General features: G+C 38.7%; 1 protein-coding gene across 4 annotated transcripts in view; it reads left to right on the top strand.

Annotated features, from left to right (window-relative positions):
* KDM6A (lysine demethylase 6A) overlaps positions 1-25,752 on the top strand; it is a 255,335-nt gene that overhangs the window by 183,282 nt on the left and 46,301 nt on the right. The window contains exons 9-17 of one of the 4 annotated variants that reach the window (XM_066357570.1): positions 7,869-7,962; positions 11,328-11,454; positions 17,504-17,602; positions 17,757-17,976; positions 18,548-18,682; positions 19,131-19,286; positions 19,982-20,077; positions 21,275-21,376; positions 22,050-22,445. In XM_066357570.1, the coding sequence (XP_066213667.1) occupies positions 7,869-7,962; positions 11,328-11,454; positions 17,504-17,602; positions 17,757-17,976; positions 18,548-18,682; positions 19,131-19,286; positions 19,982-20,077; positions 21,275-21,376; positions 22,050-22,445 (1,425 nt within the window). The remainder of the gene's footprint in view (positions 1-7,868; positions 7,963-11,327; positions 11,455-17,503; positions 17,603-17,756; positions 17,977-18,547; positions 18,683-19,130; positions 19,287-19,981; positions 20,078-21,274; positions 21,377-22,049; positions 22,446-25,752) is intronic. The other 3 variants (XM_066357571.1, XM_066357568.1, XM_066357569.1) reach the window with 3 other exon arrangements.

Below are 25,752 nucleotides of genomic sequence, written 5' to 3'. Positions count from 1 at the left end.
GTATTTGTCATTTCTGATTGGTTTTTTTTTTTTATGATTTCAATTTCCTTTTTGATGCTTGCTATCTTTTTATTTAGGTGCTTGTTATGTCCATCCATTGTTGCTCTAAGATCCTTGAACATCCTCAAAATTATCACTTTAAACTGCTTCTGCTATTTTGGTTATTTCTTTTCTAAACCTGAAAGAACTTCTACGAGGGGACAAATAAAATTTGTCCATCTCATTCAGTTCTTTTTCTGGGGATTTCTCTTGTTGATTCATTTGGGTGGCATTTCTCTGCCCACTTTGTGTATTAGGTAGCTCTGTCTGACTTTGAAATTTTTGTGTGGTCTTTATGAAGAAGATGATGGGCTCGGTGTTACTGTCCTCTAGGCCAGTTCTTTTCTTTGTTCTAGGAATGCTTTTTAAGGGTACTATTTTCCCTCTTGTTGTATGTGAGTATTAGATGCAGTTGGTCTTTTCGTGGGTACATTTATCCTTTCCGGCAGGCTGGCTCTAAGGGTCAACCTTGATTATGTGTATTATACAGTGTGCAATGTCTGTCCATCTGGGCGTATTTATTCTCCACAGTGTTTGGTGACTAATAGACTCCACTTTTAGGTGTGCTGCTTGTGTAGATAGCTGATTCTAGGGTTCGTGCTGTGTGACACTATCAGTTGTGTTGGCGCTAGTTCTAATTGGGTTGGTGTCAACTGGTTTTATAACCAATTGTGGGCTACCAGTCTGCAGCTGCAGCACTTTTTGCTGTTTGTGTCTGGTTTTTCTGTGTGTGGATAGTGTGGGAGGGGCCAGCCTTTGTATTAGGATCAGCTTCTCCCTGCTTAGAGATGACAACAGCTCCTTAAATGCTCCAAGCTCTGTAAGATTTGTTTTTACTTTTCAGCTTCTCCTCCTCTCCTCCTTTTGTTGCTACTTGATCTTCCCATAGAGTCTTTGGTAGTATGACTGTAGTGTAGGCTCAGATTGCCCTCTCCCAACCAACCCCTCTACAGTTTGCACACTTGATGGGTTAGGGCAGCTTTTGTGAATACTTTGTGGGACCCCCTTCTTCAGGAGTTCAGTACAGGGAATGTGGCCTCTACTTCAGAGCTTAGTCCCTCAGCCTCTGCTGGATACTTAAATTTTATTTGTCTTCTCTGTAGAAGTTCTTTCAGCTGTCAAGACCTTGGTTTAGGGAGGAAGACTGAGAGAGTACTTGCCTGTGCTGACTGTGCCCCTCCCGAAGGTGCCTAAGCCCCTCGACCAGATCCAACAATAGAATCACAGTGATCCATACTTTAAGTGTGCATGCTCCAAGCCTCTCTCCCTTCCCCCTGTGGAATCTAGCCTTAGCAGGACGGATTATCCAGCACCCAGGCCGGCTGACTGTGAAGCTCCACCCTATCCAATGCACAAGAGCTGCTTTGCTGGTGCTGATCACAGAGAATGGAACTCACCTAAGCTGTGCCTGGTGTTAGGCGCTTTTTCTTAGGATTCCACTCTAGGAAGGGTTGTTAGGTTCTGAACTGATACTTTCCGCAGTTGGCTCCTGCATGTGCCAGCCCTGGGCCTCCCAAGGAGGAACCTAGCAAAGACCAGTGGGAGACACTGCATGTGACTGAACCTCAGCATCCTTCTTGGAGCTGCAAGCAATTCAGTTTGTGGTTACCTCTGCTGGGCCCAGGTTTACATGGAAATACCAAGCTGCACTCCTAGGCTGGCTTACCCATATTGGATCAGCGGGATGGGCCACTCAATCAACCATGTTTACCTGATTCTTGTCTCCTGTAGCCTGCCTCCTGGCTGTTTGTTGGGCTCAGCTGCTCAAAATAAGCTCTGCTAGAGTCTAGGCCCTACAGCAATTTAGCGATTAGGAAGGGTGGTGGATGTGGCTTTGCTCTTTGTCCCCAGGTGTCAGTCTGTTCATACTTTTTCCACAGACCTTAGTAGGATGTGTCCCCAGGAGTCCAGTGGGTGTGGCCTCTGAGACCCAGAGTTGTGGTCTGCCCCCTCTCTGGACAGTTTTAGCTGAGTCTTTGGTGAGGTGGAAGCACCAGTCATAGACTCGGGGGAGTGTGTGCGGGGAGCTCTGTTCTCAACACCAGAAAACTGAGTCACTGACGCGCGCCCTGCTTCCTGGCCTCTCAGAACGACCCGTCGCCATCCCTGGTATAGGATAGACTCCCAAGGGTGGAACATCTGCTTTTCCCCAGGCTGATGCCACTCAGAGGGGATTACTCCACCCAAAAGCGATGGCGACTGCAGTACTGGAGAATGACTCAGCACAGGGGTTCCGGTGTCTGTCCCCCACAGTGTTTCTTCCTCACGGTGTCTCTCCCTGGGCCTCCAACTTTACACTCTTCTCATACAACTCCAGTCCTCTCAGCTCTCCCCCTCCAGAGCCCTGGGTAAGTGGCTGTGAAGGAGGTTTTCTGCGCGGGCCCTTTAAAATGGAATCTGCATACTAGAGCTGTGTCTCTATCTTGTGGAAAGAAACCCGGCTCTTTTCTCAGCTAAATGCTGTCTGGGCGCCTCTTCTAGGTTCTGGGACTCTAGGCTGGGGCTCCGGTCCTGGGGCTGAGGACCCACACCTCTCAGGGCAACCCACCACACCATGAATCCCTCCAGGCTACTGTTCACTCCTGGGAGTGGGGCAGCCCTTTCCGGTTCTCTACCTTTCCTACCAGTCTCGGTATGACTTCTTCAGTATCCTTGGTTATAGCCCCCTCTTAGTTTAGCCCAAAGTTGGTTTTTGAAGATGATTGTTCTTAAATTAAGTTGTAATTCAATTTGGTCCTGTTAGGTGGCAGTTGGAACATCCCTATTCTCAGTCACCATCTTTCTTCCTCCCTGTGTTACTTTTTTTAGACACAATTTATAATTGCTACTTAATATTCTTCTGTAAGCATCAATTATATTTTATTTCTATTCACCTAGTGTGACATAGACCTAGGTTGTTCAACTCCCTGATACTATAAACAGTGTTATTTAGAACATTAGGTATGGGCAGGTTTCTTTGGCATATATATCCCAAGAGTTAGATTATTAGATTGCAGCATATTTGTGTAAGGTATTTTCCCCGCCAAGGAAGACAGAAGGGTGTATTTACCAAGTGTGGAATAGCAAAAGCTTTATTTAGTAGAGCGCTTCCCAGACGAGGTTCTCTGGTCCACAAAGCGGGCCAGAGAAGTCACGCAGATTCTCCCGCGTGTGTGTGTGTGTGGGGTTATAGCATTGGTAAGGTGGTCGGCTTGATATGATGTGGCGAAATTTCATTGGCTGATAGTCATTCTTTTTCAAAGGACTCCGGGCAGTTTCTTTTGTCGTGCATGATTGTGGGCGGTTCCAGCCAAAGTTCCTGGACCTGATTCCTCAGGTGACCTTTCCCCATTGCCAACCGACCTCACATTTCGACCTTTTATGTTAGATAGGGGCACCACTATTTGTTTGGCTACTTCCTGCTGGTTAGGAGCATCGTGGGGAAGGGATATTGGAAGGTGGTGGCTCTGAAAGGAGTCGTGTATATGGGTGTAGGAGCATCTGTTTTACCGTGACTCAAGAAACCTTGTGAATGCAGCCCTGTAAGAATTTTAAAAAGAGCAAATATGAGTAATATGCTGATAATTAGAAGAGGACCTAGGATAGGGGCAGCCCAGGTGAATATGGGTGGCTGCCACCAGGAGTTAAGTGGGTTGTAGGAGGAGAGATTCTTGCTCAGTTTCTCTTGTAGACAGTTGAGGACATTGATGTTTTCAACGAGAATGGAGGCAACGGTGTCTGCCATCTCTTGAGAGGTGGGAAAGGCTTCTATCCACCCTGAAAAGATATCAACAAAAGTTAAGAGATATCAGAGTATTTTTTTGCGAGAGGGCATATGAGTGAAGTCAATTTGCCAATCTTGACCAGGTAAGTGCCCCTCAGTTGATGAGTAGGGAAGCGAGGGCGAAGTTCCGCTTTTGTAGAGACTTAGGAACAGATAATGCATGCTGTGTGTATCTTTTCAATAGTCTGCTCGAGGCCTGGGAAGAAAAGGAGTGGTTGCAAGAACCGATAGAGAGCTTTTGGCCCTATGTGTAAGGAACAGTGAGTATCAGAAAGGAGAGTATCAGCATGTCCTTTTGGTAAGGCAATTCTATCTCTGAGAAATATCCATCCCTGGTTGCATACGTCTCCACCCTTTTTAAGGAGGGTCTGTAATTCCTCAGGAGTGTAATAAGGTTTCAAGTACGTGGAGAGAAACATGAGAGAAGTGGGGGAGATTCCCAGGGTGAGGTTTCGATCCGCCGTGTCGGCCGCAGCATTTCCCAAGGCCACCTGGTCCTGAGAGGTTTGATGGCACCTACTTGTACCACAGTCACTTTAGTGGGAAGCTGTAATGCCAAAAGTTTAGAAATGAGGGTAGCATTGATTATGGGGGAGCCCCTGGTAGTGAGGAAGCCCCTTTTTGTCCAGAGGGCAGAGTGGCTATGGGTGATAAGAAAAGCATATTTAGATTCAGTATATATGGTTATGTGTTTTCTCTGGGCCAGAGTGAGTGCCCGTGTGAGGGCAATTACCTCTGCTTTCTGGGAGGTGGTGCCTCCCAGATGATGGGCGACTTACGTGGTAGAGGAAGTGGTGACCACCACGTAAGTCGCCCATCATCATTGTCCGTTGGGTCCCTGTACAGAACTCCCATCTACAAAGAGTATTAGATCTGGATCTTTTAAAGGAGAGGGAGTCGATCGGGTTAGGATAATCTGTGGTAGTGTGATTGCCTTCAGCCAGGAGTGGTAGGAGTAGGTGGGAAGATGCTGTTGGGGATGCTATCAGTTGGATAGTGGCTCCGAGTCTTTGTAGAATGTCCCGACCCAGAAGGGGTATAGGGCATGATGGCATAACTAAGAAGGAGCGCGAAAAATGGATTCCGTCCAAACTGTATGTCAGAAGTGGCATGCGAAGGGGAAAAGAAGGGGTCCCATTCACCCCCATATCCGAAACCTGTGAGGGAACTAAAGGTCCAGAGTGTGATGGCAAAACAGAGAAGATAACCCCCGTGTACACAAGAAATGAGATGGACTTACCCACTACCTGCAGTATTACCCTGGGCTTGATGAGTGTGATGGGGGGAGAGGTCTTCGAGTCAGGCTGCTTCAGTTGTCTATGAGGTCGAGGAGTTCTAATGGGCCTGCCTGGCTGGCTTGACCTCCCATTTGCTGGCTTGTCCTCCATGTGGAGGCATCAAGGAAGAGCCTGTTGCCCAAAGGGGCATTCGCTCCACTAGTGACCGGGCTGCTTGCAGTCAGGGCAGGGCTTAGTGGGTGGCCTCGGGCAGGGGCACTTCCAGTTCCAGTGACCCTCCCTGCCACATTTAAAGCAAGCTCTTGGTGGGGTTCCTTTTTGCAGCCCAGACTTAGGTTGGGCACCTTCTATGCCTTGCCCCTGTTCCTCTGCCAGCCTCAGGGCTGCCACAAGAGTCTGGGTTTGGAGCATTACCTTCTGTTGCTTGTGGGCCTGGCAAACAGCCTCAGCCTTTTCCTCCCGACCACTAAAAACCTTAAATGCCATGTTCATCAGGTCTCGGATAAGGGTTTGGGGGTTGAGAATAAGAGGGGTAGGTACTGGGGAACCCAGCACCCAGATCTAGCTGAAAACACCGGAGCCAGAGGCAGGACAGGCCCAGGCCTTCCTGCAAGAAGACCGGGGCTGGGCCGTGGTTGTCAGGAGCCGTGCAAACCTGCGTAAAGATCAATGGCCAGTGTAGGATGGCCTGATGGGGGAGGGGATTAAGAACACAGCGGAGAATGCAGGGGCTCCTGGCCGGCAGGGGAGGGGGCTTCCTGGAGGGAAGAGACCCAAGCGGAAGAGGTCTGTAGAGGGACCAGAGAGGGGTCCCGAGGGGGGGGTGCCTCCCGAGGGTCGGGCAGGAGGTGGAGAGAGTTGGGTGTCAGTGAAGTACGAATGATAAGGAGTGGAGGGTTTAGCTGAGGTTTCTCTGGCTAAAAAGGGCTTGTACCGTAGAACAGGCAGCACAGAGATCAGGATGGGAGCGCAAATACTAGAAGCTCTGAATGTAAGGGATGTCCAACCATTTCCCAGTTCTTTGGCAATAGTTATATTGGTGAGGGTGTTAAAATTGAAAGTCCCTTCAGGAGGCCATCTGGTTCGATTATCCCAGGGGTATTCAACCTTTTTATACCTACTGCCCACTTTTGTATCTCTGTTAGTAGTAAAATTTTCTAACTGCCCACCAGTTCCACAGTAATGATGATTTATAAAGTAGGGAAGTAACTTTACTTTATAAAATTTATAAAGCAGAGTTACAGCAAGTTAAAGCATATAATAATAATTACTATCTTTTTATTTATACTTTGGTTGCTCCGTTACCACCCACCATGAAAGCTGGAATGCCCACTATAGGGACCAGGTTGACTACCATTGAGTTATCCAGTGGATTCTGTGGCCTGGCCACATCGGAGAAGAAGATCAGTTTCTTCTTCTTTAGGGAGGGAGAGATTCTTGATAAGGCACTCCAGAAGTGTTTTTGAGTCAGGTTTAGACTCCTGTGCCTCTATGGCTACCCTCAGCCCTCAAGAGTGATCAGAGATGAGAATTGGCATCCTGCATCTCAAGCTCTGGCCACCGGATGATTAGGTAGGGGGGTGTGTCCTGGACGTTTCCATGGGCACACACGCAGTTGGAATGGATAAGAGGTCCCTGACGCAGCCGCAATTACGGACAGGGAGTCTCCGCTGGAAGAACTGAGGGGAGGCTGGAGGCAGGGGACTTAACCGCACCACTTGCCAAAGTGGGTGGGGGGTCGGAGATCCTGGTTCTTCCTTGGTAGGTAAATGGAGAGAAGCGGTCCCTTGTGGGCTTCAAGCTCCTCCCGGGTTTCTGCACCAAATGTTAAGTATTTTCCCTGCCGAGGAAGAAAGAAGGGCATATTTACCAAATGTGGAATAGCAAAAGCTTTATTTAGTAGGGCGCTTCCTGGACAAGGTTCTCTGGTCCGCAAAATGGGTCAGGGAAGTCGGCAAGAGAAGTCGCATGGATTCTCCTGCCCGGGAGTAATTTATAGCATCAGTAAGGTGGTCAACTTTATATGACATGGCGAAATTTCATTGGCTGACAGACAGCTGTTTTTCAAAGGGCTCCTGGGAAGTTTCTTTTGGTGCGCATGGGTGTGAGTGTTTCCAGCCAAAGTTCCTGGACCTGGTTCCTCACGTGACCTTCCCCCATTACCAAGCGTCCTCACAATTTGCAGATATAATTTTATGAGTAAATTATCTTCCAACAGGGAATAAATGTTTTTTTGTTGTTGTTTTTATTCACATTCCTACAGTACTTAAAATTACTGAACTTTTTTTATGTAGTTCCAAGTTTTTTGTTTATGGTATAAAGTAGAAATCCAACTTCATATTTTTCAATGATCAATTAGTTTTTCAAGTTTGTTTTTTTAACTAATACAGCGTGTCCGTAGAGTCATGGTGCACTTTTGACCGGTCACAGGAAAGCAACAAAAGACGATAGAAATGTGAAATCTCACTCTTGAGATTTGGGAAATTGTTAAGTCATTTTTTAGTACTACTTTATATTGAATGTTTTACTGATAATTAGGTACTCGGAAACATGATTTATTAATCACAACTGTCTGGTGTTGAAGGAACATGCAGTAATGGAGTTGGTTTAAAAATATGCTAAAGCCCTGGCCAGGGAGCTCTGTTGGTTAGAGTGTTGTCCTGATGCTACCAAGACTGTGTGTTCAGTCCCTGTTCAGGGCACATATAAGAGTTAACTGATGAATGCATAAATAAAAATATGCTTTAAATATTAGTATTATGTAAATCTTATATAGTTCTTTAGAGGTATTTTATTTTTCTTTAAATCTTTCTTTTTTTGTTTTTTAGAGGAAGTATCATTCTGCAAAGGAAGCTTATGAACAACTTTTGCAGATTGAAAACCTTTCTGCACAAGTAAAAGCAACTGTCTTGCAACAGTTAGGTATGTATTTGTATACAGTTATTGTATTATAAGTACTTCTCTTTCTTTTTTACACATCAGGGATGGTAAATATGTAGCTCATGTATTCTACTACTTTTCCGTCCTTTGCCCAGAGTTGATAGAATTAATCTGAACCTAACATTTTTACCCTTTGTTAAAGCCTTGTACATTTCACAGTTCATCTCAATTCATTAGTGCAGCTATTCCTTTTAAATTCTCTAACTTATTCTTTAGTACTTATTTACTTTTTTTTTTAGGGGAGAGAGGGAGAGAGAGAGAGAGGGAGGGTGGGGAGGAGAGGGAAGCATCAACTCGTAGTAGTTACTTCTTGTATGTGCCTCACCTGGGCAAGCCCCGTTTGAATCCGCAACCTCAGCATTCCAGGTCGATGCTCTCTCCACTGAGCCACCACAGGTCAGGCAGAATATTTTCCTTATGCCAGATATGCTTAGCACTCAACAAAATTAAGCAATTTGCTTAAAGCCACTTGTGGTTGGTGAACTGCTTTCATAGCTCTATTAGTAATGTTAACTAAAACTTCATATCTAACTTTTGTGGAATACCTAATACTCTTTTCTATACACATGAAGTACTATTCTAATGTTGAAAATGAAGGAATGTTGTCATTTGGATGTAATGTGTCTCTGTTACCCAGAAGATGGTGATGGAATACTCCAACATTTAATTTTGTTGCGTAGTTATTGGCTCATGTTTCTTGTTTTTATTTGGTACTTTGTGTGGGTTGTTCCCTCCCTCCGCCCCTCCCTCCTCCTTCCCTTCCCTTCCCTTCCCTTCCCTTCCCTTCCCTTCCCTTCCCTTCCCTTCCCTTCCCTTCCCTTCCCTTCCCTTCCCTTCCCTTCCCTTCCCTTCCCTCCCCTCCCCTCCCCTCCCCTCCCTTCCCTTCCCCTCCCCTCCCTTCCCTTCCCTTCCCCCTCCCCCTCCCCCTTCCCTCCCCTCCCCTTCCTCCTCCCCTCCCGTTCCCTGCCCTTCCCTCCTCCTTCCCTTCCCTCCCCCTTCCCTCCCCCCTCCCCTCCCCTCCCCTCCCCTCTCCTTCCCTGCCCTTCCCTCCTCCTTCCCTTCCCTCCCCTTCCCTCCTCCTTCTCTTTCCTCCTCCTTCCCTTCCCTTCTCCTTCCCTTCCTTCCCCCTTCCCTTCCCTCCCCCTTCCCCTTCCCCTTCTCCTTCCCTTCCCTTCCCTCCTCTCCTCCTCCCCTCCCCTCCTCTCCACCTCCCCTCCTCTCCCCTCCCCTCTTTTTTTGAAGCTTTTTGTTACTTATTTTTGGTATGACAAATAATTTATTCTTAATTTTTATTCAGCATAGTCATATGAATATTTTAATGTGACTAATTCTTAATGTAATTTCAAAATTATTTAAGTTTAGATTTTTATCACTTCATGATATTAATACATATTGTATGATTAATTATACAAAATAAACACCTTGATAAAAGTTTTTTAAATTTTATTCTCTGGTTAGGATTTTACGTGAGTTATCCATACCTTTAAAAATTGTAGAGATATTTAACTTTGTTTTTAATGGTTATATATAATATTTGAGGGTAATGTAAATTTGTATCTTTAAGTATAAACAGGTTGATTGGTACAGTAAAAATGGTTTTGTGTTCTTAAATGCAAAGTGATGCCTTTAGAATAGTTTGCTCATTCAACCAATATTTGAATATGAACTTCATTTTTTTAATCCATGCTACTTATAATTAAGTTTTTATATGCATTTTAGCTGCTGTGAAGAAGGCATCAATAGCAAAAATGAATACATCTTTTAATCTTAAAAACTGCATTGAAACAGTTTTGGTTTTAGTTATGTCTGAACCCCCTGTCCTCTTTGGCATTGGCTGATCATGTTTCAGAGTTTATGAGTAAACTTTTCATGTTTTTAAAAGGAAAAATACTTCCCCTAATTGAATCTAATTTATTTCTAAATATCAATCCTTTCTACTTGCTTGTCCCTGCTGCTTAAGCAGCTCCTTTTAGAGCCTGTTACTCTAAATCCTGTTCTTAATAGTTAGTTGCAGCAGAGATTAGGGAGGAACAGATAAATAATAGTATAATTGATTTATAGTTCCAAAAATACAGTAACTCAATCCCCCTAAAATATCTTTTGTAGCACAGCAACTATAACTAATATCAGAAAAACAGTGTCCTTATTTATTTACATACTGTAATGTACATACAGCGAACCGAGTTGATAATTATGCACTTGAATTAATCCACAATTGAAATGGGATTCTCCAGCAAATTAAACCAAATTATTTCTGTGTGTCTTGAAGTTTTAGAATATACTATTCCATGATCCAGTCTTTTGATCATTTATATAGCCACCTATTTATTTATTCATAAGTAATAAAAATTGTGTTTTTTAAGGTGTGCAACATGATGTTTTAATATACCTATACATAGTGAAATGGTGACTACAGTCAAACTAATCAACATATCCATTTTCTCAGTTACCATTTGTATTTGTGTGTGGTGGGAACACCTGAAATCTACTCTTAGCAAAATTTCAGTATACATGATAGTATTATTAAGTATAGTCGCCATGCTATACATTAGCTTCTCATATATATTATTCATTTTACATAACTGCAACTTTGTAACCTTTCACAAACATCTCCCCATTTCCCCACCTCCCTTTTCTTGGTAATCACCCTTCTATTCTCTGCTTCTATGTGTTCGACTTTTTTCCAGTCCACATATAAATGAAATTATGCAGTACCTAAGTTTATTAAAAATTTGTGATACCCATTTTGTGTCATTCTTATTTGCACCACATGAATATACTTTTCTTATAGCCTTGGGTTTTTTTTTAAATTGTCAAATACTTTATAGTATTTATTTTATGTATGTTGCGAATATATGTGGCCAATGCCAATAACATTAGGGTATCTGTGGTTTTTACTCTGGAGTACCATTGATTATATAGCCTTATATTTATTTCTTGGAAATAAATGTTTGGTTAATACACCGTTTTGGAGATTCTTAAATGAACATAAATTATTATGTACAACAGTGAAATAAATTTAACGTCTTACATATTTTTTTTCATATCTTAGAGTTTTTTTGGATACCAAATTAGGAACTATATTTTGTAAGGGTTAAGTCAGTCCTTAAAATTTTTGAAATTTCTCTGGAGTAAAAGTTCTTCATAGCTTTGACTGTACCTTCCTTTGAGAAACAGGTTTTCATATGGCCAGAATTGGTAGTTCAAAATTTTGGGATTGTGTTCACTGAACTAATTGGCTTCATTGACTGAAAAGAGTAGTTTTAGTTGTTTTCTGCCTGGTAATATTCTTAGTAATAGAAGAATGGTTAAATCTTTAGTTAAATATCTTTAATCATTTACTATAGGTTGGATGCATCACACTATAGATCTCTTGGGAGATAAAGCCACCAAGGAAAACTATGCTATTCAGTATCTCCAAAAGTCCTTGGAAGCAGATCCTAATTCTGGCCAGTCCTGGTATTTCCTCGGAAGGTAAGACTTATCAGACACCTAAATTTTGCTTTTGTTTATTTCAGTTAAGAGACTTGAATTATGATTTAAAATGTTAGTTTGTATTTATAACCTGATTATTATATTTTCCCTTTTAAATATATAACAAAGATTTTTGGAACTTAAGAAAATAAACGAAAGCTGAATGTTGGTTTTCTCACAGCATAATCTGTTCTACCAGGACATTTCTTATTTTGCTTACTGGATTTTCATTTGACTTGAATTCTTCCTGGTTTTTTGAAAGTCTTATCAGATAGTAATTCTTTATTCAAGTATTGAACTGCCTTTCCTTCTGATTTGTAGTATTTTCTTAATATGTCAATTTAAGAGAACAGAGAATTTCTCATTCTGCCTGGTGACTACCAGTAGCCAGTGTAACGTTGCTTTTTATAATTTTGATTAATGATAGTACATATTTTAGCGTGGACATATTTGATAAATAGCTCTCATCATAGTTCTACTTGAAATGTTTCTGTGAGAAAGGAGATACATTATTGGAGTTGTTGGAAAGAAGTATCTTGTAATACAAATAGTTTTCTGAAAGTCTGTAAACTTTTCTCTGTGCTTTGAATGTCTGAATTGTGCTTAGTGATTTTCCAAAATATACCTTATGTATGTATATTTGTGTGTGATGGGAACCACACACAAATGTATATGTATATGTATCTGATAGATTGTATTTGTTTCCCAATTGGTTTTAGCTTTTATGGCATGGTGGAAAGATCAACATGCTAGGAGCTGAGAGACTAGGCTACTATTTGTGGAAACATGGATGGTACAGTTTACCATGTTGAGGCTTCAGTTTCCTTTTAACCTATTAAATTAAAGGATTGTATTACATCACTTGTTCTTAAAGAGAGCTATTTTGCCTCATAGGGGACATTTCATATGTTTGGAGACATTTTGATCATCACTAGGGGGAATGCTACTGTTATCTAGTGGGACAGCCCTTTACAGTAAAAGATTAACTGATCCAAAATATCAATAATGCTGGGATTGATAAGCTCTGGGTTAAATGATCTGTTAGGTACCTTCCCATTCTAAAAGTATCAATTTTATGATTTCTTTTGAAATTATCCTTTTTTATTTTAATTTTAAGCTTTTTCTATAGGAATATTTTACTTGGAGTTTGCCACATAATTACATTAAATTTTACTGTTTTGTATGGTTTGGTTTTTCTTTTATATTTAGCAAAGTATATTTGTTTTCAGGCTTGGAAAACTGTCTAATTTGGGTTGCTCATGAATAAAGCTTGAAAATCAAAACTTTGCCTTTCTCTTTCACTAAAGATCTTTAGGAAAGAAACTAGATCTTACCATCTTTGTATCTTCTTGCCTAGCACAGTGGCAGTTAAGTAAGTGAACTAATTAAACACCATTTGCATTTGGAAATAGTGCAGTGGGAGGCTACACCCAGTGATTAGAAAAGAGGTCTAGTACTGGAAAGTTGGGGTTGCCTAGTTATTGCCTCTAATGTTAACATTTATATATGAAAAATTCTTTTAGTATAAAATAAAAGGAATGTGTACCAGACAGTATTTTCCTTTTGAACTAAGGTAAAGCTGACTAGTTAATACAGTACAATAGTATGGATGTCCTTTTAGTATGATATTTTTAAAAAATTTGAGGCATATAAAATTAATGTATAATGAAACATATAAATTACTGTTTTAGTAATGTTGTAATTTTCAATTCAGTGAACAGTATTCCACAGTTTTCCCCCCCAGTTAACTGATTAACTAATTTTATATATATATATACATACATATATATATATGTATGTATATATATATATATACACACACACACACACACACAATTTTTTTTTTTTTTTTTTTTTGCAAGAGAGAAAGATAGGAAGGGAGAGAGATGAGAAGCATCAACTCATAGTTGTGGCACTTTTTAGTATTTTATTTATTCTCATACACGTTTTTATGGGGCGGGTATGGGGGTGGCTCCAGCTGAGCTAGTGACCCCTTGTTTAAGCCAGTAACCTTCAGCTCAACTCGCAACCTTGGGGTTTTGAACCTGGGACCTCCAGAGTCCCAGGTTGATGCTGTGTCCACTGTGCCACCAGTCAGGATGATTTTATAATTTAAATCATTGAGATGCTTTCATTTTAACTTTTTTGGATAAAATTTTCCAGATATACAGTACACTTACTGACTTCTCAAATAATGGATACTTATCACAATTTAAATTGTTTTGGGGTTCAAGATTATCACGTTAGACTGTGCTTTACATCCCCAGGACTATTTTGTGACTACCAATTTGTAGTTCTTAATCCCTTCACCTTTTTTTATCCAAATAAATTATATTTTAGAAATTCTTAAAGCTTTGAAGGAAGACCTCAAATGTCACTAAGCAAGTTTGGGATTTGATGACCCTAATATTTCTGAGACTTTTTATTACTTAACCTCTGAATTCATGTCTGTGTTGAAGATCAACTTGGCTCCTCATTTAGCATGATTATATCATAATGAAAAGTGTAATGTGTTAATGTTGTTATACCAGTACTGGTCATTTGACTATTATCACAAAACTATAGAATGCTGGTGCTGGGCAGGACTGGGGAGGTCACCTACTTTACCCTTACCCTATCAGTTTACAGATACAGAAGGTGAGTTCAGAGGAAGACAATGAGAATCACAAAGGTAACTAATGAGAACAAGGACTAGAGCCTAGGTTCACCAACTGCTTTTTAATTACAGAAACTTGTCTCAGGGTCACCTAGTTCCATTTTATTAGAGAAAACTAATAAAACCGATTGGCAATTGGACTGAGGCATCTGTGTTGTGCACATTGGTTTTATCTATCTATCTATCTATCTATCTATCTATCTATCTATCTATCTATCTATCTAATGTCTATAATTTATCATCTATCCATCCATCTATCCATCCATCCATCCATCCATCCATCCATCCATCCATCCATCCATCCATCCATCCATCCATCTCTCCATCTATCTTTCTATCTATCCATCTATCTATCTATCCATCCATCTACCTACCTATTTAATTAGAGGAGAGGAGGCTGAGACAGACTCCCAGATGCACCCCAACTGAAATCTACCCGACATGCCCGTTAGAAGGCAATATTCTGCCCATCTGGGGCCTTTGCTTCATTGTAACTGGAACCATTTTTTAGCGCCTCAGGCGGAGGCCATGGAGCCATCCTCAGTACCTGGGGCCAACTCGCTCCAGTCAAGCCATGGCTGCAGGAGAGGAGGAGAAAGAAGCGAGAAGGTGAGGGGTGGAGAAGCAGATGGGCACTTCTCCTGTGTGCCCTGACCGGGAATCAACCCCAGGACATCCACATGCCAGGCGGATGCTCTACCACTGAGCCAACCTGCCAGGGCCCACATTGGTTTTTTTATTTTCACTTTGTAGGAGTGGAATATGAAAACATTGGTTTTGAGAATTACTGCTTACTCCTCCCAGAGGTTAGAAAAATTTGTCTATAAATCTGAGATTTGGCTTTGATTTAACAACAGCAGCAAAGAACATGTTTTCTATGATCTGTTAAGCATTTCCTCTCTTTTGTGGTGTTTGTCCATTTGGCATTGTTAATTACCTCTTCTCCTGTATTCCTTTTATAAAAACAGTTTGCAGACGCTCTCTGACACTTCTTTGTCTCTGTCACTGACTTTCTTTTTTTAGTGTTTATTTTACTGATTTTAGAAAGAGACAGGAACATTGATCTGTTCCTTTATGTGTCCTGACTGGGGTTTGGACCAGCAACTTCTGTGCTTTTGGACAATGCTCTAACCAACTGAGCTGTCTAGCCAAGGCAGTCACCAACATTTCTTATATTGCTTAATGTACAAGATTAGTGATTCCTTAGGCTTATTTTACCTTTCCCTTAATAGATACCCTGTATTCTTATGGCCTCTCTTCCACATGGATAAATTTCAAATCTAGATTTCTACACTCCAAGGACCACATCTCCTATTCTTTACCCATTTTAATGTCCTCCCTTCATGTCAAAATCAGGCTGTTTCAAACCTCATTCATCATATTTTTCCTCAAATCAGCTTCTTTTATTTTTGCCAACGATATCACCTTTTTTCTGTCCATTTAATCAGGCTTAAAAATTAAATTATAACCCTACTTGTACCCCCCTCCCAAACCCCTCATGAATATCTTATTTAACCCATCACAAAGTCTTCATTAGCTTTTTGGTTAATTGTTTCTCCTGCTTGTTGTGTGTTTGTGTTTTTTTTTGTTTGTTTGTTTTGCCATTTCTATCATTTTAACCCGTTTTGGCCTGTTCCAAACCAGTGAGTATAGCCACCTTTTATATTGTCCATGATTTATTTTTCTTTCGGTGTTCCTATAAAGTTCTGTCATCATGCCATTCCCCTTGACAGAAGAACAAACGTCCGGGTATTTTGAGGCTGGTTTTAATACTCTCTACTTTTTGTATCTATATTATCTTACATTTACATTAGGTTCTGTGCACACTGTTCAAACAACATTTTGAAATGCCTTCTTTCATCTTCCCTGTCTTCATCAGTGGTTCTCAGATTTTTTGATTACATTAATCAGATTACATTAAAATTTCAAAGAATAATTATGAGGATTAAAATGTGATGAAAGGAGACTAAACTGGGGTAGTAAACACATACCATATTTTCCCATGTATAAGACACACTCCTTTTTGAAAAATTTGGGGTCTAAAAACTGGGTACGTATTATACAGTGGTTGTAGATTTTTTTACTTGCATTTCCCACTTTTTCGCGTAGATGAGGAGTTGTATGAATTTTATGATGAATAAAATTTGAGTTCAATAACTTGATGTAATTTACCCTCCCCCCCCAATTTCAGGCCCCAAAATTAAGGTGTGTCTTATATATGGAAGCATCTTATTCAAGGGGAAATACTGTAATACAATATACAGATGATGTATTACAGGATTGTATACCTGAAACCTCTATGATTTTATTAATTAATGTACCCCAATACATTCAGTTAAAAAATACAACATGGTGTTTGGGCAAATAAAAATATTAAAAAAATTTATTGCTGTTACTCTGCCAATAGTATTTTAAAATAAGTCAGTTATAGTACAGATATTAATTAGTTTAATGGAAAACATATACGTATGTGTATTTTGTTTTTCGATTTTGTTTGCTTGGCCACATTGCCATATACTGGCTAGTAATCGGAAATTACTGATCTAAACAGTATGAATGTACACATATTCAGATCCCTTACTCTTCTTACTCTTCCCTTTCTTGTCTTTCCTAAGTCCTATAGCATGTAATGTGGTATTTTCTACCCTAAATTTCTCAAACCAGTTATTATCTGTGCTAGCCATTTAATATGGCATTGTGACATTTATAACATGTCTTTCTCAACTAAAACTGTGTGCTCCTTGAAGACAAGGACCTTTATCCCCCCCTCCTTTTGTGCCAAGCACTAAGAAGATAATTTTCGTATTTATAATTTCAGCTGCTATTCTGTGTATCCATTAGGTACATCTGCATTAAAAATAATGAGAGGTCCTTGCAACTTTAATTATACCTAAGTAATCCTACTATTTTTGATAGCTTGATACTAACTATGTCTTATGTTTGTAATTTTTACAAATTAAAGAATTATTGCCCTCATTGTTATTATTTGGGAAAGGAGAATTGAAATCTGATTCAGCAAGTCTTAACAGCATAGAATGTTTTTCTTAGCCTTTAACTTTATAGTATTACTGTTTAGAAAACCAGAGATCAAGTTATTTAAGTAATGAGTGGTGCATGTATGTTTACATCTCCCAGCATTATAAATGTTGAAGTGATATGATTATAATTATTTTAATAGTGTTTGTTCCCACAGCATGCTTTAGCACCTATAAGATAGACTATAGTTTATTGAAGGATTAATCATAGTATACATTATAATTGTCATATACACAACGACATAAATATTTTAGCTTATTAGGTCTTTCATTTGCTTTGACTTACAGTCCATCCTTTTAGCAAATCAATTGTATTAATGGAAATTTTTGGCCCCCCCCCTCCCCCTTTTTCTCTCAGGTGCTATTCAAGTATTGGGAAAGTTCAGGATGCCTTTATATCTTACAGGCAGTCTATTGATAAATCTGAAGCAAGTGCAGATACATGGTGTTCAATAGGGTAAGATTTTGTATAAACATAATGGTATTATTGTAATTGATTCACAAAGACAGTTTCATCACATATAATCTAGTTTGTCATTTATATCATGTTATGAAGCTAAGCAGTTCTTTATTAACTTCTTTTTTTTTCTTCTTGAATTTCTCTTTCCTAGTGTGCTGTATCAGCAGCAAAATCAGCCTATGGATGCTTTACAGGCCTATATTTGTGCTGTACAATTGGACCATGGCCATGCAGCAGCCTGGATGGACCTAGGCACACTCTACGAATCCTGCAACCAGCCTCAGGATGCCATTAAATGCTACTTAAATGCAACCAGAAGCAAAAGTTGTAGTAATACCTCTGCACTTGCAGCACGAATTAAGTATTTACAGGTAAAATTTTTAAATAATAGTTTTTTTTTTTTTAAGGTACCTTTTCCCATAACACTCAGGCAGTAGGAGGGTGGCTGGAAAGTTTGTCTAGTTGTTTTGATGTCTATAATTGGCTTCCATAATTTGTAAATGTACCATAGCTTGTAATATTATTTTACATTTTATTTTTAGTAAGATATGCAGTATTTTAAAAGATACTTTTTTGCACATTTACTCTGCTGATGCATATTAGTTTGCATAACTTTTTTCTATGTACTGTCTACATTTTTAAGTTGTCATAGCATTTTAGAGGAAAGAACGTGAACACTGTCTTTCACTCTTGCTTGGAGTTTCATGAGAAGACAGCTATGAGAACTCTAAAAACAGAGTTCAGTTTTGTTTTAATTCTCACAAAGGTTTATATTTCGGTTACCCTCTTTATACTTAGTATCTTTCTGAAACCCCAAATTAAGAATCTATTTTCTTTAAAAAACAAGCAAACAATTAGTTATAGCATTTAGGAAGATTTAGTGGACTTGCTCTTACTCAAGTAGGCTTGTGTTAAATTTGCTTTTTACATAATTTTTCCTAGGCTCAGTTGTGTAACCTTCCACAAGGTAGTCTACAGAATAAAAATAAATTACTTCCTAGTATTGAGGAGGCGTGGAGCCTACCAATCCCCGCAGAGCTTACCTCCAGGCAGGGTGCCATGAACACAGCACAGCAGGTGAGAAGTTGGGTTATGTTCTGCAGGTGCCCAGCTTTAAGGGTTCTTTTCAATCTGTAGTGGTCAAGTATATTTTACTAAGCACAGGAGGCTTTTATTAATGAAAAGCCTTTTAATTTAATTGTGAAGGGAATCTAGATCAAAGTAAAGCTCCCTCTGATATGGGAAGAAATTTTGGGGTGCCAATTTAGAACCTTTGTGCATTTTCATGATTTTGAAGATTTCTTAAAATAATGCTGCAGTGGTTTGTTTAATTTTTAATGCAAGTTTTTCAAAGGAAGGTACACATTCCTCCATTGATGATTCATTTGATTTTGATTTTCAATAATTGTAATAAGCGATGTCCACATAGCTTTGAAACGTATGCAGCTTGTAGAGTTTTATAATTTGAAGGAATGAATTAAGAATATATAGAACCCTATTTTTGTCTTCCTTCTGTGATTCTTAGGCATGTAAACCTCATCATCCAAATACTGAACCTGTATTAGGCCTCAGTCAAACACCAATTTCACAGCAATCCTTGCCACTACACATGATTCCTTCTAGCCAAGTAGATGACCTGTCCAGTCCTGCCAAGAGGAAAAGAACATCTAGTCCAACAAAGGTATATATTTTAGAGAAATAGAAAATCCTGTCAAGAAAGAAACTTCCAACTGCCCTGAACTTGTGCAGTTTGAACATCTCCTGTCCTTTATTTTAAATCTGTGGACATCAAAGAGTGAAAGTTTTAAGATTTTCCATTCTAAATTCTTAGTATCATATCAGTTACAGGGTGGGGCAAAAGTAGGTTTACAGTTAGTTGTTTGTATGAAAAATAACAATTATTAACAAGTAATAATACAAGAATGAACTGTTTCATGTACTTACAGTTGTAAACCTACTTTTGCCTCACCCTGTATAGAAAGTAGGGATAAATTTGCATTCAACAAATCATTTTCTTCATCTCCCTACCGTTAAGATTGCAGCACACTTTTCATTATCACTTTCTACTGACACTGAAATAAACTTAATGTTGGATCTAGTGGACAGTGTGATATTTAGGTTAGCCATTTGGGCAATAGTTTAGGGGTGGGCCTTTTGGGGTGGCTTATTAAAGAATCAATATTATTTAAATTTGTGGTTTTCCAAAGTTACTATGCATGTAAAGTTGTTTTTTAAAGAACTTAATATCATAACATCTTTTATATGTAAATATTCCAATCATGGTCATTTGGCCTTCATTAGTCATTATTATTAACTCTATAGATTTCACCAAATGGTTTTAAATTCTTCTTCTTTTTTTAAATCAATTTTCTTCAGAATACTTCTGATAGTTGGAGTAGTGGCAATGCAGTGTCACATCCTCCAGTACAGCAGCAAACTCATTCATGGAGTTTAACACCACAGAAATTACAGGTATGTAAGTTAGGTTTTTGGGGGGTTTTTTTTTGTTTTTTGGGGGCTTTTTGTAAGTTATATTTTTGAAAGATTGTTTTTCTGTTAAAAAAGAGATCTATTAAGCTTTAAGTTTTTAAAATATTCTTAAAGTTGAATAACAATAAACTCAATATGCACATAAGTAAAATGAACTCACACTTACCAGATTAATAGAAGTAATTCATTCTTGTTTTCATTTATTTTTAAATGGGTATATTCAAATGGTTTAGACTGCATCAGTATGAATATATGGAATATAGAGTAAATTCTCTTTCTACTCCTGGCCCTAATCATTCAGTTGCCCTCTTAACAGACAGCCAGTGTTAGTTTATCTTTCCAGAGATATGTCGTGCACGTATAAGAAAATATGCGTCCCCCTTCTCTCATATATTATATTATTTTTCTCCCCTTTTTTGCACAAATGGTAGACTGCTGTATATACTGTTAATATCTTTTGCAGACCTTTTTATGTCAATATATACAGAATTTCCTTGTTCTTTTATAGCTACAGCATACCTCTTTATGTAGATGTCACACCTTTGTATAAGTACATCACTAGTTTTGGACAGACAGGTTGTCTTCAAACTTATCCTATTCTAAACAGTGCTGCTTTGAGTGTGTTTGTCACAGTGCATTTTTAAGCTTAAAGAATTTTGTGTAAATACTGAAAAATTCTTTTAATAAAGGATAAAAACTTTGTGCCTGTTTATTTCAGAGCTCACATTGCAGTAAACCTTCAAATGAATATTTATTTTTTTATCACTTTTTTATTTGAGGTAAAATTAATATATAACATGATATGTCTCAGGCGTACAACCAGGTAATTGCACATCTGTATGCACAAAGTGATCGCTACCAAAAATCTAGTTGTCTTTCACCATTGGCCCTCTTCTCCCATTTTAATCCCCCAACCTCTTCCCCTCTGGTAACCACCAATCTATTCTCTGTATCTGTTTTGTTTGAATGTTTATTTCTTTCTTAACTTTCTCAAACTTCTTAAAAGGCTTCATCTTGGGGTTGATTGCTATTCATCAGTAATTAGTGTCTTTGACTAGAAAGCGATTCTGAGTTTATCTAGTCATTTCAGGGAATGACTGCTCAGAATAGTGAGCTTGAGCTTGTCTCTTAGATATGTCTTTGACTATATTCTTTTTTCTTCTTTTCTTCTTCTTCTAGCACTTGGAACAGCTTCGTGCAAATAGAAATAATTTAAATCCAGCACAGAAACTGATGCTGGAACAGCTGGAAAGTCAGTTTGTCTTAATGCAGCAACACCAAGTGTGTATAGCTTTTTTTCCCTAAAATTTGGTAGCATTTTGAATATTTTTATTAACTGGAACATCATTTTAGAGCATATTCATGCCTACTTTTACTTTCTCCCAGTATATGTGGAATTTAGTAATCTGTGCTTCTTGTAATACTAATAATGGACAGATACTGTTAGGGAAAAAGAAAGCTAGAGATTTGATTTTGAACACAAGACTTGGTATTTTATTATTTGTTGACATGCTATTTTGTATATATTCTAAAGGTTTATTTACTACTTAATAGGCTATCCATCCTAAACTGAGGTGGGTTTCTGTAGTGCTGTTTTAATTTAAAGTGGTATATAAATTTAATAGAATGAAATTTTTGAGATTCCCCTATTTTGTGATTGGGGAAAAGACAAATTTCAGAGTTGTTTTCCATAATATTCAGCTGCTATCTTTTGTTGTTACTAAAAGGGTGTTTATTAAAAATAAAACCAATTTCTGCTTTTCTGAGGAAGCTAATCTAAATATGAACAAAGACAATTTCTTGTTTTAAGGTGTGTATATTTCCACCTAGAGAAATTAAATGTTAGGGTAAAATCAGAGATCAGCTGGTTATACACCTTCATATTCTGATTCTTTCTTTGCCCATGGACCACATAAGCAGCATTTATTTTTTTTGTTTGTTTGTTTTTCGACAGATGAGACAAGCAGGAGTTGCACAGGTACGATCTACTGGAATTCCTAATGGGCCAACAGCTGACTCATCACTGCCTACAAACTCAGTCTCTGGCCAGCAGCCACAGCTTGCTCTGACCAGAGTGCCTAGCGTCTCTCAGCCTGGAATCCGCCCTGCCTGCCCTGGGCAGCCTTTGGCTAATGGACCCTTTTCTGCAGGCCATGTTGCCTGTAGCACATCAAGAACGCTGGGAAGTACAGACACTATTTTGATAGGCAATAATCACATAACAGGAAGTGGAAGTAATGGAAACGTGCCTTACCCGCAACGAAACGCACTCACTCTACCTCATAACCGCACAAACCTGACCAGCAGCGCAGAGGAGCCGTGGAAAAACCAACTATCTAACTCCACTCAGGTAACAGGACTAGCTTCTCACATAATACTTGTCTTTTTTTGGTTTTACACATTTTGACAGAAGAAGAAATAAAAGTTTGAGGAACTAGTTTTATAAGCAAGAATTTTTTAGTACCACAGTGCTATTACTATGTTGTGACTCAGTATATGTGTACATTAGTATATTTTCTTTTCCATTATAAAACTTACACATATACACGCAGATAATCTTGGAAAGTTTCAAAGGAAAACAAAAATAGATCATACAATTCCCCAAAACCTATTGTTAGTTTTTAGTAGCATTGTAAGTATTTATGTAACATCACTTAGTTCATTTCTGCTTGTATTTGCCTACTTAAGATCAGGTACTATGCCAGGTGATAGGTATTCATTCTTTTAAGAGAAAAATATCACTAATGGAGTGGTTATTATAAATTATGGAAAAGCATCAGAGTACCTAAGAGGGCACATAACTAAGATTTTAGAGTCTTCAGAAATTAGGGAATTTGAGAGGGTTGAGGGCTGATAAACTGTGCCTAAAGTAAAGATTATTTTAGATTAAGAGGAGATGATAAAATATTAGGGTGAAGGATGTAGAGAAAGTTGCCTGATTTGTCTTAGAGGCAAAATGGAGTCAGTATAGCCTTTAAAACAGAATAATGGATTTCATGAACATTATTTTTATTAAAGTTATGTGCCATATTTTACTCAGTCGTTCACTGTTAAGACATTTAATTCATGTTTTTTAAATTCTGATTTTTATGCATATAGTTTTTCCTATATTTTGGATTATTTCCATGGATTGTGTGCTTCAGAATGGGTCAAAGAGTAAGCATTTAAAAAAATGTTGCCCATATGTATTACCAAATTACTTGTACTTTTCTTTGTCTCCTATAAGAAATATTTGACTTACTGCTGGTTAGCCTGATACTTAGGTAAAACTGAGATAAGGTTTTTTCTAAGACTTCTGAGATTATTCTTGAAGTGGCTTTTGGTGGGACCATCTCTTATAGAGTGATTAATAGTTTTATTTATTATTAAAGAAATGTTGAACCCCTACTCTGTGTCCTATTCAAGATTCTGGGGATAAGTCAAAGAAAATGCACAAAAATGTCTTAATTCATATAGGTAAATAGTCATTAAAGAAGCATTACATATAGGATATATATAATGATATTCATTCTATGGAAAAATGTATTAGAAAAGGGAACTGGAGATTGGTGGTAGAAGATTTGCAGTTACAGACGGTCCTTAGGGTTACGGCAGTCTTGACATAACGATGTTTTGAGTTTACGATGCTCACTCCCATAAAGACTTTAAAAATTGAGATGTGAATGTTTCGGCTTACATACTTGGTTGCGTGTGGCAGAAGAATATTCAGTACCGCAGATATGAGTGAGGGAGTTGGTGTCCCCCAGTACGCTTAATTACACCATTTTGAACTGTTTAAAAACACAAGTGTTCTGTTTATGTGTTGCTTTTTTTGGCGAGTTTTTGGCCTTTATCGTGGCCTATATATTTATGTCCTTTTCCTTTTTTTGTGGCTCAGTTGTGTTTTTATATTCTAGATTATGACTTTACATCTGTGTTAGGATAGGTAAGTGACTTAGGCTAGAGTGTGTTTCAACTTACACCAAAATTTGGGTTATGTCACTGTCATAGGAACAGAACAGTGTTGTGTTTTGTGTTGTGTCCTAGTGAAGAAAGCTTCGCTAGGAGGTGATATTTAAATAAAGACCTGAAAGAATTAGAAAAGTGAGCTTTGATGATATACTGCTCACAAAAATTAGGGGATATTCTATTGCTTCATATTCATTTTGAAATATCCTCTAATTTTTGTGAGTAGTATATTTGTCATATGAACAGTCCAGGTCTAGGGAGCAGCAGGGAGCAACAGGCCTTATGTTTTGCATATTTGAAGAAAATCAAAGTGGCAGGCATTGGAGCAAGGCTGAGCAGGCTAGCAAATGGTGTGAAGAGAAGTAGATGAGGTCCAGCTGAAAACATGCTGGCTAAATCATGTTCAGGTTTGTAGGCCATTTTAAGGATATTGGATTTTATTCTGAGTTAAATGGGAAACTATACTGGAATTTTAAGTGGATGAGTGACATGGTCTGACTTAGTTTTTATCTAGATCCTCTTTGGTATTTTGGATAGACTAAAGAAGGCAAAAGTAGAAGAAATGATGTGACCAATTTGGAGATCACAGCTATGATCCTGGTTAAGAGATGGTTTGGCATGACCCAGATTGGCAGCAATAGAAGTGGTCAGCTTTTGGGTATACAGTTGACCTGTGAACAACACAGAAGTTAGGGGTGCTAACCCCCACACAGTTGAAATATCAGCGTGTAACTTTTGACCCTAAAAAAATTTAACTGTTAATAGCCTTCTGCTGACTAAAGCCTTACTAAAAACATAAATGGTCGATTTATACATATTTTGTGTATGTATTTATATACTGTATTCTTACAATCAAGTAAGCAGGAGAAAAGAACATGTTAATTAAGAATATCATAAGGAAGAGAAAATACATTTACAGTATTTATTGGAAAAAAATCCACTTTTAAGTGGACCTGTGCAGTTCAAGCCCATGTTGTTCAAGGGTAAGCTGTATTTGGAAGGCAGAACCAACAGAATTAGCTGATAGCCTAACCAACTAGAGGGATGGGTGAGAATGGATATGCTCACCAAGGGATGAGAATGGATTGAGAGAAGAAGAGAACTCAAGACTGAACCTAGGGGCATTCTAGTGTAAAAAGTCAGGAAATTGAAGAACTAGTAAAGAAGACGAGTAAGAATGATCTGCAAGATGATGGGAAATCTAGGAGAGTATGAGTAATGCCTTGGAAGCGAAGTGAATAACATCTTTCAAGAAGGAGTGTGATCAATATGTAAATCGAATTATGTGCATAAATATCAAGTAAGGCGAGGACTAGAAATTGACCATCTGAGCTATTTGGTGATATTGCTGGGGTCAGGAAACTATAGACTACAGGCCAAATTCACCCCATGATGACATCCTGTTTTTAGTTTTTGTTTTTATAGCCCACGAACTAAGAATGGTTTATGTGTTTTTGAAGTGTTGTAAAAATAAGATTACATAAGAGAGACTGTATAGCCCACAAAGCCTAAAATATTTTCTAGCTGGCCCTTTATGGAAAATATTTGCTTACATTTGGATAAGAGCAATTTTAGTGGATTAGTGGGGTAAAAGCCTAATTGTAGTTGGAGTCAACATAAAATGGAAGGAGAAAAATTGGAAGCAACAAGTATAGACAATTCCAGTAGAGATACTTATAGTCATGTGGACTACACACTGCACAATGCCA

The sequence above is a fragment of the Saccopteryx leptura genome, chromosome X (assembly GCF_036850995.1).
Source record: "Saccopteryx leptura isolate mSacLep1 chromosome X, mSacLep1_pri_phased_curated, whole genome shotgun sequence".
Classification (NCBI taxonomy): domain Eukaryota; kingdom Metazoa; phylum Chordata; class Mammalia; order Chiroptera; family Emballonuridae; genus Saccopteryx; species Saccopteryx leptura.
This window is presented reverse-complemented; position numbering and strand designations above follow the sequence as displayed.